Below are 15560 nucleotides of genomic sequence, written 5' to 3' on the forward strand. Positions count from 1 at the left end.
GACTGATTCAGATAATCGTCACTGGTGCTAGCCGCTACACTACCGCTCCCCCTACATCAAACACACACACACGCGCACACGCACACACACACACGGACACACACGCACACACACACGCGCACACACACGCGCACACACACGCGCACACGCACACACGCACACACACACGCACACACACGAGGACATGTGTTTTCTTACACATCCCGTCAGCCACGACGTTTTCTGGGCGTGCATCCTTTGAGGAGGCACGATTCATGCGCGCTTCAACGCAAACAAAACCCTGGACTGGTTTTGACATTCAGCGGCTCATCAGCAGGCTCGGCCTTGCTGGAACAATGCTGGTGGAACTGCCAGATGTTTTTAGTCAAGCACCCTCTCCGTTAGATATTGGTCCCAGCTCGACGCTAAACTTTATAAAATATATACAGCACGAGACTATTACAGACTACCATTGGAACCTCATTTGCCAGTAAAAAATATGATAATTGGTTTTTTACCCTTTAATCTGGCAACAAAACTGACGCCTTTTTTTACAAGCAGTCATATTTGCATAGACCACAATACCTACAGTCATAATGCAAACAAAAAACACAACTCTGATAATGTATGCACTGTCCTTGAAGTTGATTGGCCCACACCAATCCACTCTAATCAATTTCAAGGACAATGCATACATTATCAGAGTTATGCTTTTTGTTTGCATTATGACTGCAGGTATTGTGGTCTATGCAAACATGACTCCTTGTAAAAAAAAGGTGTCAGTTTTGTTGCCAGATAAAAGGGTAAAAAAAAATTATCATAATACAGACTACTTGTCGGTACAATCGTTACACAATCATAAGCGTCGTTATGGTTAAGTATACGCAGCAATTACATGTATTAGATGTATGTATTGATACAGATGACAGTGAGAACATTTACAATGGAAAACAGGATACTTGTCTTTCCAACCTAGAGTTTCGAGATGTAAATTATTTAACGGTGTCCACGATTTAAAATAGATATTAGCAGAGGCAGCCGCTGCTCGTACCCGGGAGAAGGTGTGTGTGTGTGGCAGGGGGAGTGGTGGTGCAGCGGTTAGCGCACTGTGTGTGTGTGTGTGTGGCACGGGGAGTGGTGATGCAACAGGTAGCGCACTGCGCCACAAACGCAGCTACCGAGGTTCGATTCTCGCTCACAGCCAACACCAGCGACGATCATACGAACCGGTGCTGTGCCTTCACAAGGTCAACTCAGCCTCAAATAAGTACTTGGTGCGGTGTCTAAACATCGCTACTGGGAAGACAAAGACGACCGTGCGTGGTGGTGATGGCCACCCACCCCCTCGTGTGACGTGCTAGCCTTTATAGGTGCTACTTGTGAACAGCGCTAGCCTTGAGAGTCTGTTTAGGCTTTACACGGGATCTCTGTTGTTGGTGGCACGAGCTATATAAACACGTGCGGGGCCATATAAGCCAGCACTGTCGTTCTTATATAAACATTTTTTTTTAACGAAATGTATTTATTTTTTACCAGGTGTAGCGCACTGAGCTGTGGAGCTCTTTCCAGAAGCGACCTGGCCACAAATTACAGCTCAACCAAGTGGCTGATCACATGGGCATTTATAGCAGCCAAATACTCTAAACGCGTGACGTCGATTCTAAACGTGGAGGGCAAAAACCGGAGGACCCGGAAAAAAATCCCCGCCACCACGCGGAGAGAGACACGCAAACTCCAAATATACAAGAGGCATCGGGATCGAAGCCACGACCTCCTGTATTCCAGGCAAGGTAGTTAACGTCTCACCGCCGTAATATTCTGTGATAGCGCGCGATTGGAGCAAAGTGGTACGTGCAGATAAATGCCAACCGATGTCGAGGTCTGCTGCAGGCCACGACGAGAGGCCTTCACGAGCTACTCCTCCTCCTCCTCCATTGAAGGGGCGTAGACTACAGCGGAATTACCACCCGCCGGCCACCAACACACATTTCACCAAACCTGTCTATCACACCGCGTGTCAGGAATGTAGACCAGCTCTACGCAGCTTGCGGGCCAAGATACCAATGGGACCATAGCCCCCCCGCCTCCCTCCCACCGCCTCCCTCCCACCGTGCACGTCACGTTGTCTGCGGTGCGCGCGTCGACTGAGCGCGGTGACCGTGAACTCGGTCCACGTCGTCGTCGTCCACGCCACCGCCTCGCTGCCCTGCTGCCCCGCTGCCCTGCTGCCCCGCTGCCCTGCTGCCCCTTTTCCCCGCTGCCCCGCTTCCTGCCTGCGGCGAGGTGACCGCGACGACTGCCGTGAGGACGGTGGCCTCGTGCAGGGGCCGCAATCCCTCTCGAGGAAACAAGTCGTCGCTGACAAGACCCCGAGGCCACGGCGACCCGCCCCTACCGGCCCAGCCAGGTTCAACTTTGACCCGACGGCGTTGTTGCAAGTCTCCTTGGCGGACCGAACGTCCACCTGGACGAGATGTAACCCCGAATGGCTCCGTGTCCCAGCGTGCCCCCTTGCTTTGGCTGCCACTCGGTGACCAGTCTCGACCTCCACGCCGTCATCCCTTCTGACGACGCGCGTCCTGACCCCGGCAATTCACTGCGCTAATCGTGATGATCACAGAGACACGCTTAGGAGCTGCAACTCCTGAGGCCGGGCACTCACCTTGCAGGAAAGAGGCAGTGAGTGTCAGTGAGCTCCCCAAGTGTGATTACAATCAAGGAGCCGCGAGAAGTGAGAGCTCCTCGCATGGGAGACGAAGGCGGTTGTGGAGGGGGGTGGGGCGGGCAGTGGAAGTGCACTTCCCCCGCACGCACAGAGAAATGGGGAAGAGTGTGGGGGTAGGAGGCGGTGTAGTGGTAGAGAAGGGGGCTTGCTCCACCGTAGGTGACAAGGGCACGGGGCCCGGTGGTGGGGAGGGGCGGGGGCAGATAAGGGAGAAGCACAGAGACACGGAGAGGAGAGATAGGGGGAGTGGAGACACAGGGACAGGTGGGACAGACGTCACCGTCCGGCGAAGGCCACGGGGAGAGATGGGGAGCAGGGAGGAGACACGTGGACAAACACTGGGACACGCGGGAGACGCAGAAAGACAGGGAGACAGCGACTGCTGCTGCGGTAACAGAGGCAGCAGCAAGAGTCGCACGTATACGTGTGTTGAACTTCTTTTGCACCGTACGTAGCCAACCGTGATAATTAATCGCAGGTGCGGGGAAAGGACAGCAAACACACGAAATACATGTCACGTGGTATCGTGACAAATCACGCAATCGAGTCCGTCATGTCGGGCGCATCTATTAAGCCCTTAGCGGACGCTATAACTGTCAACACAAATATCCCTACTCATGGGTTACTCATCAGATGAATAACCCCCGTGTGTTTAAGCACGCCGGGCTGCTGATGAGACCCATGAATGTCGACGTCCGCCTCGAGTTCTGACTGCTCGACAAATGCTGCTGATGAATGATTGGTACTGGTCTCCAAAGCCAATAGACAGATGGACTAAATTATGAAAGTGTCTGTGTGTGGAGACAGCAGGGAGCCCTGCCCATGCATGGCATTAACAGTCGTGTTCCACGACAATGCTTAACGAGTTGGCACTCTCACTCCTGTGCTGCTCCCAATGTCTGAAACGTCCCCCACCCAGCCACCCCCAAAGTAAAACACGGAACGTTGGGCCAGGGTTGGGCCAGTGGTTCCAACATGCCGAACGTCGGGCAAACGTTGAAATGTTCACGTTGGCTCTGCCTGTGACTGACTGCCTCTGTCGCTCTCTACGAAACGAGTGTTATTGCGTAGACCTCCCTGCCTCTAGTAGCCGTGTGCTCTCTTTGGTTGTACACCAGTTGCACAGGCACGCTAGGTAAATACTCATTCTGTCATCATCCCTCTCCGCAACACTCACCACGGTGAGGTTGTGTGGTGAGGCTGTGTGGTGAGGTTGTGTGAGTGGTGAGGTTGTGAGTGGTGAGGTTGTGAGTGGTGAGGTTGTGAGTGGTGAGGTTGTGTGGTGAGGCTGTGTGGTGAGGTTGTGTGAGTGGTGAGGTTGTGAGTGGTGAGGTTGTGAGTGGTGAGGTTGTGAGTGGTGAGGTTGTGTGGTGAGGCTGTGTGGTGAGGCTGTGTGGTGAGGTTGTGTGAGTGGTGAGGTTGTGTGTGAGTGGTGAGGTTGTGAGTGGTGAGGTTGTGTGCGAGTGGTGAGGTTGTGAGTGGTGAGGTTGTGAGTGGTGAGGTTGTGTGTGAGTGGTGAGGTTGTGTGTGAGTGGTGAGGTTGTGAGTGGTGATGTTGTGTGGTGAGGTTGTGTGTGGTGAGTGTTCAAGTAGAATGATCACCACGTGCCGAGTCAGTTCCTCCAGAAAGGAGAAGCATGCTCACACACACACAAAGACAAAGGTGCCCCGTGTAGACTTTAACAGACTATTGGGGCAAGTGCTGTTACAGAGTAGCGCCTAGGAAGGCCAGCACGGCACGCGACGCGGTGGGTGACTGACACCACGCCCGACCGTCTTTGGCTCCCCAGCGCTGATGTCCCGCACCTCTGACTAGCACGGTTGGCTATGTATGGTGCGAAAGAATTTGAACATACATGCATATGGTTACTACACACCGCACTGTTATTTGGTAGTTCCGTTCAGCGCTAACCACTGCACCGCCGCTCCCCACACACAGACACGTATTTTTTTTAAACGCGCACATGCATGACGCTGCTGCTGCTGCGTAGATGAACACATAGACATACAATTGCAGGGTCGTTTTTTTTTAAACTCAGCGAGAGAAATGGAAGTTCCCGACGTTTCGGTCGACTGGTCTTCTTCAGGAATTACCGAGGTTTCCACGGTGGTTGTGGAATCGTTTTTTCGTGTGAATTTGCGCGGGTGGGCGGTTACGTCTGATGACGAATTCACAGGAATGCACGCGATGAGTTGCCAGCGTTTGAACGTCTTTAAACGGATTGCAGGAGCAATGAGGCTGCATAGTTTATTGATTTTTTTATATTGCAGTTGTCTGCCTTCTTTGTCTCCTTGCCCGTTTCGTTTGCACTGCCCGCCTCGTGGGCGTCTCCCCACCACCCACTGTGCCACTCTCCCTCCTCTTTGTGTCTCCACCACCGACTGTGCCACTCTCCCTCCTCTTGGTGTCACCACCACCGACTGTGCCACTCTCCCTCCTCTTGGTGTCACGTGTGCCGACTGTGCCACTCTCCCTCCTCTTAGTGTCACCACCACCGACTGTGCCACTCTCCCTCCTCTTAGTGTCACCACCACCGACTGTGCCACTATCCCTCCTCTTGGTGTCACCACCACCGACTGTGCCACTCTCCCTCCTCTTAGTGTCACCACCACCGACTGTGCCACTCTCTCCCTCCTCTTGGTGTCACCACCACCGACTGTGCCACTCTCCCTCCTCTTGGTGTCACCACCACCGACTGTGCCACTCTCCCTCCTCTTAGTGTCACCACCACCGACTGTGCCACTCTCTCTCTCCTCTTAGTGTCACCACCACCGACTGTGCCACTCTCCCTCCTCTTGGTGTCACCACCACCGACTGTGCCACTCTCCCTCCTCTTAGTGTCACCACCACCGACTGTGCCACTCTCTCTCTCCTCTTAGTGTCACCACCACCGACTGTGCCACTCTCCCTCCTCTTGGTGTCACCACCACCGACTGTGCCACTCTCCCTCCTCTTAGTGTCACCACCACCGACTGTGCCACTCTCTCTCTCCTCTTAGTGTCACCACCACCGACTGTGTCACTCTCCCTCCTCTTAGTGTCACCACCACCGACTGTGCCACTCTCCCTCCTCTTGGTGTCACCACCACCGACTGTGCCACTCTCTCTCTCCTCTTAGTGTCACCACCACCGACTGTGTTGTGTTGGTGGTGTTCCTTGCCATTCGTTTACAAAGACACTCCGCAGAGCACACCAACCACGGCCGCGCGGACGGTGGCGATGGCTACGGGGGCACGTGGCGTGGTCCGTCATCCAGCGCTGTGGAGGCGACCGCGAGGGGTTGGTGGGTCGCACGCAGATGCTGTTGTGAAACTCCATTCCTGTGCGCGTCGAGGAGGAACCGTGCCCTGCCTGGCTTGCCAGGAGAAGGCGTGACGGCAGAACAATGGAAACTCCCACTCGTTTCTCCGGGTGCTCCAGCTTCCTCCCACATGTAATACCTTAATATGTAGAGGACCGCAGAACTTGGCCAGTCGTTGGTAGCGCCGGCTCCTCACCGCGTGGCCGCTGCCTCCCCGCTCCTCGTCTGTGGTTCCTCCTCCTGGCGCCTCTGAGCTGTCCCCCCTCTCTCTCCGAGTCGTCCCCCCTTTCGCTCAGAGAGCGAGGGACCAACACTGCGTGGTGACGGCGCGGCGTGACTGATAGACGCTGCAATGATTATTTTTTCTATTTTCTGCTCTGGGCCCACGGAGGGCAGGAAACACGAGGCACGCTGTCTCGGCGGAACAAGCCGGACTGGTTTTCAGAGGCTGGTTTTATTCAATGCTGGTGAACGAACTGCTGGTCTTACAAGGAATGGATGGTTTTGACAGTCAGTGTCTCGCCAGTGGCCAGGCTCGCTGGAATCCTCGACAGGGGCTCTCTAAGAGCTCCCTCGAGTGGACGAGGAACCTTCCGCCAGCAGTGGCTCGAGCCAGAAATTGCAGGGCAGCGCCTTCAGCCTGAATCCACCTTGAACAGAGCTCCTGAAGCTTCAGGGCGCAGCCTCGCCGAGTATCAACACTCTCACTTGTTCCTGCTGCGACCGCTGCTGTTGTATTTGCTGTGGCTTCGTCTGCGTGGCTTCGTCTGCCTGGCTATTGCTGCTGCGATTGTTGCCGCTTCTGTCGCTTCTGTTGTTGTCGTTGTTCACGGTACTGCTGCTGCTGCTGTCGTGGTAGCGGTGGATATTCCCGGTCCCCGCTTTCACGGATAAATGCCCCACAAGAGGAGGAATCACGCGGCGGACCGCAAGGCGAGACCGATCCACGTGGAATCCATTTCTCGAGGCGTCACGGCACCAGCATCCGCAACAACGCCTCCTTGTGTCCCCCAAATGGTGCCCGTGCCCCCCACAATCCCCACCACAGACCCCCCCCCCGTGTCACCACAACACTCCCCGTGTCCCCAGGGCCTGAGCAATGTATTTTATTTGTTACCCTGCAGGAAAGCCTCACAGAGTCCCATGATCCATCTCTTTCAGGAGGGTCCTGCCAATCGAGTCGTTTGCGGTGTGATTTGGGTTTTTTTCTTCAAATGTGCCACATTTGGACCGTGACGCCGGCTGGCACGCAGTGGCTTATCTCTTGCGAATGTCGCCATGGTATATTTTGCGTGCGCTGCGAGTGAATCAGTCGGCGCGCGGTGTATCCGTGGTTCATAACCACCACGGCAGGAGAACATTTGCTCCCCGCCCCACATCCAGAATAAAAAATAGAACCACCCCTCTCTTCCTCGTCTCCAACTTATCTAAGAAACTAAATCGTGGACCCCTCTGGAGTTCTGGACCCCCCCCACCTCCCCCGCCAGGGTGGACACGGGGGCGGCGCGGCCAGCACCTTCTCGCCTGCCCGCTGCCATCTCCACTCACGACGATGCCAACAACACAGTGGGGTTGCGCAACCGTGGGGTACGGCCGTAACGGTGAAAATCACCGCCGTGGCCGCAAAATAACCGACCTCGGTCAGGTAGCCGGGGTGCATAGCGCGGTGCCCTCGCCACTAAGACACTGCCAAAGATCCCCGCACCCCGGTATAGCCTTAGCCGCTGTTGGGGCAAGTGCCATTAGCGAGTAGCACTTATGAAGACCTGTACGGCACACGACGCGGTGGTGTGGCCAGCACCGCCACGCCCGGCCGTGTTTGTCCAACCGGTGATGATGTTACACACGGCACTGGGTGACTCAATTGCGTCTGAGTTGACCTAGGGGGACGCGCAGCACCGGTTCAGACACTCGGGTCTGCGGGTTCGTAGCCTTGCGCGCTCACCACTGCACGACCTCACACGTACACGCTGTGTACACACACACACAGTACGTAATATTCACTACATCGGCATACCTGAGATGGTTCGTAATATCTCCCTGTATATATGTGGCTGGTGGCTCCAGTGCAGTCTGTGTGAAACACCGTGCATGGCAGCGAGTCGCACTGTCGGGTTTGAGGCTGCTTGTTGTATCTATAAAGGTTTTTCCTTTATTTCTAAATATATATTTTTTTATTATGCTATTATTTAATTTATTATTTTATCTTTAGACGTGACTTAACCGAAAGAACCAAATAATAATTCCTGCAGTCACGAAAGTTCTAAAATTAAGATATTTTTTTTTATAGATTCATATGGATATAGGTCTTGGTTCGTGGAAAACTGCACCCGTCTCCATTGCGTCAAATGCATTTCCTTAGCCGAAAGCAACCGAAACAGGAAGATTTCTCCACAACTCTGACTGTCGCCTGATGAAGCTGTTTGTAATTACTGGCGAAACGTCGTACTGAATTGTAAACGTTGTGGGTTTACTCTCCAACACACAAGCGGTGTGCTGCACCAGTAACGAATTAGCATGTTCTGTTTACGTGACAAACCTTACTAGTGGCCTTGTCGGGTGGTGGCGGATTTAACGGCACATTTCTCTAACAACAACAAAAACCTCTATTATGGATGGAAAAGCGTTAGTCTCTTCCAGGATCTGTTTTGTTGAGGGTAAAGTCACCTTTCTTACACCCCGCTTGCTCACGTGACCTCTTGACCCCCCGGACGCTGCTATTATGCTGCCGATAAACTCTGGAAACCCGGAGTTTATTGACGTGTGTGGTAAGAGAGGCATGATGGCGGTCTGTCAATGTGTTCTTGTGAAGAAGGGCCGTTACACGAAACGTCACTTATTACATACGTTTCAAGGCCGCGGTGCTATTGACGAGTGTGTTGAGTTGTTGTTGTTGTTGTTGTTTGTGCATCATTGCCAGATTGGTGATCCTGCTGCTGCTGCTGTTGCTGCTGGCAACCTCTAATAGGTGACGTATCGGGCAAAGGTCTTTCTTCATAGCACATAGAAGCACGAGGGGCCTCTTATCTTATGATAGCGGCCTCTCTATCTGTTGCACTATGAAGAAGGGCCATTGCCTGAAACGTCGTCAGAGCATGTGTTTAATGGGTCTGTAGTTCTGCGAGCCAGGTTCGTCTCCCCGTCTTGAACGGAAGGGCGATCGGCTCACCGGCACGCGACCGCGACGCTCGCCGGCGAGTGGCGCTGCGGTGTGGAGGAGCACGCCGCTTGGCTGCCCGCGGCTTCTGCTTCTCAGATGATGCTGCCGCTTTTTGTACCACGTGGCCTGCAAGCCTTTTCTCTATGTTTCAAACGGCAAATGCCAAGGTTGCTTTATTAATTTGGCAACTTCCTCCTGTTCATCTGGGAAACGGCTGGGTTCCTGGAATATATCAGTGCCTTTTTAAACGTGTATTTTTTCGCACGTTCATACACAACAAGACGAAGATCCCTTGTATAGCCTTAACAGGCTTTTTCGGAAAGTGTTGTTAGCGAGCAGAACTTGAACTTTTGTGCTCCTATTAAAGTAATTATTTCGCCAAAATATTCTTTAAAATCCTAGAGAATATAACAAAAACCTCGCAATGCATATTATCTTACCATCTTATTATTATTATTTAAACAAGCGGGATTGCTCTTAGTGCTCCGAGTACAGGAGGAGTGACTGTGAGAAGGGCATGAACACGATGACTGCTGTCTCTTGGTTTCCCTTGCAGAGCCACAACGGAGTCCCTCGACTCGTGGGAGCAAGGGAGATTACATTTCATTGAATCTCACGGACGAACAACAACACTGCCAGGGATGTAACTGTCCCCGGCAAATTCCACAGCGGGTGCGTGCATCATAGACTGCGATCGGAGGCTGGCGCCACAGACCCAGGTTGCACATTAAGATCACGAGCGAGAGATAGAGAAAGCAACCTCATGAAATGGATGTGAACGCTGTTTAAATAAAGAAAGAAGTCGTATTGTGATGGAACGTTCATTTGATGGTCGGGGTGGGGGGGGGTGCAAAGTCAGCAAGAGAACTGAGAAAATGTCAACTGGAACCACACGGAGGCCGGTGGAAATGTGAAAAGGCGAAATGGTGAAAGGGTAAAATGGTTCCAAATGTGAAAGGCAGAGCCCTGCAATGTCTGCCCATTACCACTGCTGGCGAAAGGGTCTCCACGACCTCTCGGGCGTTCAACCGAATTTTCCGGGCTGGCCAGACGTCTTGTAAGAGAGGGGGCGCCACAGCGAAACTTTACCCCACCGCACGCGACCTGCTGACCCGCTGCACTGTGGCGGTGGGGATGGTTTTAGAGACTTGCGACCGTTGCTGCAACTGCCGCGGGCCAGGGGATCGAACCGGCGACCTCTCTATTGCAAAGTCCGGGGCGCTGGACCCAGGTCGCGCTTGTAATCGAGACTTCACCCAGGGCATCTCGAGTTATCACCTGGTTCATCCAGATGACGAAAACTCAACCGAAACGAGACAACGCTCCAGCAGCTGCGTTGGCAGTGGTGCGCAAGCACAATTAACTACAAACTCAAACACGTACCCTGTCAATCGCGCTCCGTGGCATTGAAAGGCAACGTCATATCAAGGGCCATTGCCCGAAACGTTGCCTATTAGATTTTATTTTCTTTTTAAGGCAACACGCGGCGCTATTGAGGAACGCGTTGAGGTTTTTATTTCGTTAAAACAAAAACACGAAAACCTAAAACAGCAGCAGCAGCTGCTGCAGTAGCGGCAGCAACAAAAACAAAAATCACGAGGATTCGCAAAATCACAAACAGAGGCTCGGAGACAAAGACGGAGATAAAGATCCCCCGTATAGCCTTAAAATACCGTTGGGGCAAGTGTCTTTAGCGAGCACCTATGAAGACCGGCACGGCACACACGATGGAGTGGGAGGCAAGCACCACGCCCGGCCGCCTCTGTCTCCCCAGCGACAATGTTTACGCATCACACTAGGTACTAATTTAAGGCTGAGTCTACCTCGGAGAGGCCCAAGACCAGTCCAGATAATGGTCACTGGTGTTTGCCATGCGTGGGAATCGAACTCGGGTATCCGGGCTCCTGGCACAGCGTGCTAGCCGCTACAGCACCGTTCCCCATATGCAGACACACTCGCACCAGCACGCACAAGGCAGTGGAAACATTCCTCCCCACCCCGCATGTCTACAGAACACTCAAACAGTTAACTACAGCGGAGAGAAAGAAAAAAACACCACCACATGTTTTCAAAAGAGCAAGAGGAAGTTCCTAAAGTCAAACTGTCACAAGTAATCTCTGCCCTCAAAAGTGTTCGCCCGGCCAGAAGTGCCACGGAAAAAGAAAGGTTAAGCGGCGGCGAACACCGCCAAAAAAGAGGGACCCAGCTTCTGCGACAAGAGACAGCCGAACCAGTGGGGGGGGGGGGGCACGTGCCCCCCCAATGATCCGATCGAAATCCCTCATTTCGATCGGATCATTGGGGTTTATTAGTAATAATTCGGCATTTTGCGACCCCTACTGCCACCGTGTAGCATATTATTACGTGCCAGGAACTCTATGAGATGATAGGACAATAGTCTGAGTCCATAATTGGCAATAAATAACGGCAAAGCGGATATAAGTGACTCGCAGATGTGTGCGCCATCGCCGCACACGCGTCGAATAAAAAGCAAGGGACAAGTCCTTACTAACAACTCCGATCATTTTTCATTGCTGGAAGGGTTGCTCCCCCTACCTGAAAACCCTGGCTCCGCCATTGAGGATTGACATTTCCCCGGGGAGACAAAGGCGGCTCGGCGTGGCGGTGCTGGTCACGTCACCCACGTCGTGTTCGCACGCGGCACGCGCCCCCCATGAGCCCGGTACAAGGCGACAGGCTGTCGAGTACGTGGGGTGGTAGTCTCTCTGTGCACAGTGCTGCATTGTGTGCGTGTGTGTTTAGACTTCGCGTGACCGTGGGAGGGTGAGGGTGTGTGTGCGCGCTCGGTACTTTTACAATTCAACAGACACTCACACACACGCCTTATCGTCGTCATTATCACCACCACACTGATTCCACGGAGACGATGTCACCTCCGGGCAGAGCCCACGGGAACCAGGGCCGGTACTTGGGGACGGGTGCCGAGGGTGGCCCCTGCACCACCAATTTTGCGGTAAATCCTCGCTTAACGCGTTTTTCACACAATGCGCTGTCGCTATAACGCGGTTCTTCCTATTCGGGAACACTTTTCACGCAAGGCGGAACTCGCCCGTGATAACGCGGGTTCTGAGCGGGACTGGGCAGTACGGTACGCGGAATGACACAGTATCGCATCGTACCCTTATCTCAGTTCTCTTATTCAGCATTGTACTGTAATTCCTCGGTTAAAAGCGTAACTTTTTCAGGAACGCATCTACCGCCTTAAACGAGGAATTGCTGTATTCTATTGACGCGTGTTCACCCAGAAAGGCCTCCCTGAGTCTCAAGACTCTTCTGCCAAGTTTCCCAGTCTGGTGCGAGGATCGCAACTGTGCGTGTTTGTAATCTCTATTGGGCAAACTGCGGGTAATTTCTCAGCAGCAGCGGGTGTTTTGAACCAATACAGTCCCAGTCACATTGCGTGGCGGGTTTCATTCTAGGCATTGAGAGGACATCGGAGAACCCGGAGGAAACCCATGCAGAGTATCGGGAGAGCGTACAAACTCCATCCATCCCGAAAGGCGCCCGACTCGGGGATCGAACCTATGCCCGTTCTTCCGGCACGCACGAGTGTTAACCACCGCGCTGCCACCCTGCCCTCTGAGTGCGCTCGTCTCTTACCGTGAGCGCGACGCTGTGACCGATCGAAGGCGCGAGTTCGCAGCTGACTTGTCGCAGGTGTTCGCGATTCGAGCCCAGGCGGCCGCCCTGGTTAATACTTTAACCAAATGTATTTTTAACACTCGCTCAGAGTGAACGTTCACAAAAAAATAAAAGCGATCCCGCGTGACGCTACTGGAGGGTAGGGGGCGGTAAGCCCGCGAGTGTCGGCGTGACGGTCTAACTTGAGCTAAATTCGAGAGAACTGGAAAAAGCTGTATTGGGTAAAACCCACGTGGCGAATGGACCGCGGGCTGCGTCTGTGGAATACGGCGCGCGCCACGACCAATGTACTGTACTCACGATGTGGTCTCGTGAAAGTAACGGGCTAAGAACGACGATTGTATTACTCCTACTGTAGAAGGATCCGGTCTCGAGGTAGGAGAGACTTGGGGTTTCCTTAGACCCTCAGAGTACAGAGTTTTGAAAATGAAAACGTATTTTTTTAATTGAAAACTAATTTCTTTAGAACTGCTTTTTAGCAACGTCTAGTTTGCTTTCCTTTCCCCGCACCTCCTATGAGCACGGTTGGCTACGTACGGTGCGAAAGACGTTCAAAACACACACACAAAGATCCCCCGTATAGCCTTGACAGACTGTAGGGGCAAGTGCTGTTAGCGAGCACCTATGAAGGCCGGAACGGCACACGAAGGGGCCAGCACCACGCCCGACCGCCTTTGTCTCCCCAGTGGCGATGTTTACACATGTTTACACATCGCACCAGGTACTCATTTGAGGCTGAGTCGACCTAGGGGATGCCCAGGACCGGTTAAAATAATCGTCACTGGTTTTGGCTGTGAGTGGGAATCGAACCCGGGTTGCCGGGTTCGTAGTGCTGCGCGCTCAGCGCCACATAGACACACACACACAGACACACACACACAGACACACACACATAGACACACACACAGACTGACACACGTACATAGACACACACACACATAGACACACACACACTGACACACACACATCGACACACATAGACACACACACACACACACAGACACACACACACTGACACACACAGACACACACACACGCATGCAGAGGTCTCAACCCGAGAGGGATCGGCACGTGCTGTTTGCGAGCAACGTCCCCCACGCGGAGATGGAGCGATGAAATGAAAGTCGAGTGCAGGCAGGTGCCAGGTGGATCTTTGCGTCGCAGGAACGTGGAGAAAGGGCGACTGCTTGGGTGGGTTGGGGATGCATTCATCCAGCAGCGGATAGATGGTTGACGAGGATTATGATGGCCAATCGCTTCTCTTCTACTCAACACATTCGTCAATAACACTATCGCTTTAAAAGTGAAAAAATACCATCGGCGACGTTTCGGGCAACGGCACATGAGATGGGTTTACTGCATCGGAGGCACGGTGTGTGTGTATATATAAACGCCGGGTTATAAATATGTATGCTGAACTTATTTCGCACCGTACGTACGTAGCCAACCGTGCTAATCGGAGGTGCGGGAAGGCATGTTAACCCACAAGTTTCCCGCTGTCAAGTTGCAAGAAACTGCTCACACACACGCGCGCGCGCATCTACCGGATTATAAGACCCCCCCCCCCAACAGTCGCTGTAACATAGTGGGGTGGGGGGGGGGGGTTAGTGCGTCTTATAATCCGGACAAGACACGATGATGGCAATGGTGAAAATCACGACCTCCGTGCAGCTGCTGCGCTCGGGTTCGCCTCCTCCTCCTCACCTGTGCGGAGACGGCGCTCCGAGCCGGATGCCATTGCTCCAGGTGCAGTCTCCTACCGCCACCAACACAAACCTCCTCCTCCTCTTCCACCACCTCTTGATCGACCAGCAGAAAGTCCACCAACTCTACGAGCAACAACTCCCGCCTCCTCCTCACTCCGCCGACCTCTTCCCTCGAGCCTCCTTCCTCTTGACTCTTTCGAGGCCGCCAACACCAACTCCCTAGAGCACCCCCTCCATCGCGGAGCTGCGGAGCGCACTGCTGCTGCCCTGGATGGCGACACGTGCCGCGTGTGGGAGGGGGAGCAGCACCCACCACCACTCTCTCGCTGCGCCTGCTGAGCGCGATGCCGAGCTCAGGGCGCTGCCGACTGCCCCTCGTTCGTGTTCAATGGGCCACCTCCTTCCTCTGTGCAGAGTCTGCGCGAGGAGGAGGAGGGGGGTGGGTGAAGAGGGACAATGCGAGGAAGTTCCTCGGTGGGGCGCAGGTGGAGTACACGTCGGTGATTCTGCCTGGGGGCCGCTGGTGCACAAGAAAGAGCCGGCTCTCTGTGTTGTTGTCATTGCCCAGTGTGCTGGGCGCCTTGGTGGTTGTTGTTGTTTATACGGGGGCATGGGTTGGGAAGGGGGGAGCAACGATTGTGAAGAATGGCAACTGCCGCGGATTTCTTTGCGTGTGGGCGTCTGTGGGCGTGTGTGGGCGTGTTCTGGCGAGGAATTGCTCTGCAGGGCATTGTGTGTTATCGCTCTCACGTCGATTCCACGTGAGAACGTGTCGTCTATTTAATACTCGATTCTACTGATGTTATTGTGGTAAATGTGACATCGCTGGATGTCACCAGGCTGCAAGTGCAGTGCCGGCCCTACAGGACACGGTGCGTGGGTGCCGACCTCAGGGGAAGGTCGTGTGAGGTCGTGGCACTCCGACTGACCCGGGAGGAGGGCACGTGGCCGGTGAAGGTGACAGGGGGGGGGGCCCAAGAGGGGGCTAGGGGTGGTCACGTGATTGGGACCCAGATCCTTACCGAT

At 53.8% G+C, this 15560-nt stretch overlaps 1 protein-coding gene across 1 annotated transcript in view; it reads right to left on the bottom strand.

Moving 5' to 3' along the window:
* LOC133349339 (FYVE, RhoGEF and PH domain-containing protein 4-like) overlaps nucleotides 1–14887 on the bottom strand; it is a 60693-nt gene extending 45806 nt beyond the window's left edge. Inside the window, exon 1 of the mRNA XM_061562688.1 lies at nucleotides 14533–14887. Coding sequence (XP_061418672.1) covers nucleotides 14533–14566 — 34 coding nt within the window. The 5' untranslated portion in view covers nucleotides 14567–14887. The remainder of the gene's footprint in view (nucleotides 1–14532) is intronic.
* Between the last annotated feature and the right edge of the window lie 673 nt (nucleotides 14888–15560).

Source organism: Lethenteron reissneri, chromosome 30 (assembly GCF_015708825.2).
Source record: "Lethenteron reissneri isolate LAM-NWPU_2019-01 chromosome 30, ASM1570882v1, whole genome shotgun sequence".
Taxonomy (NCBI): domain Eukaryota; kingdom Metazoa; phylum Chordata; class Hyperoartia; order Petromyzontiformes; family Petromyzontidae; genus Lethenteron; species Lethenteron reissneri.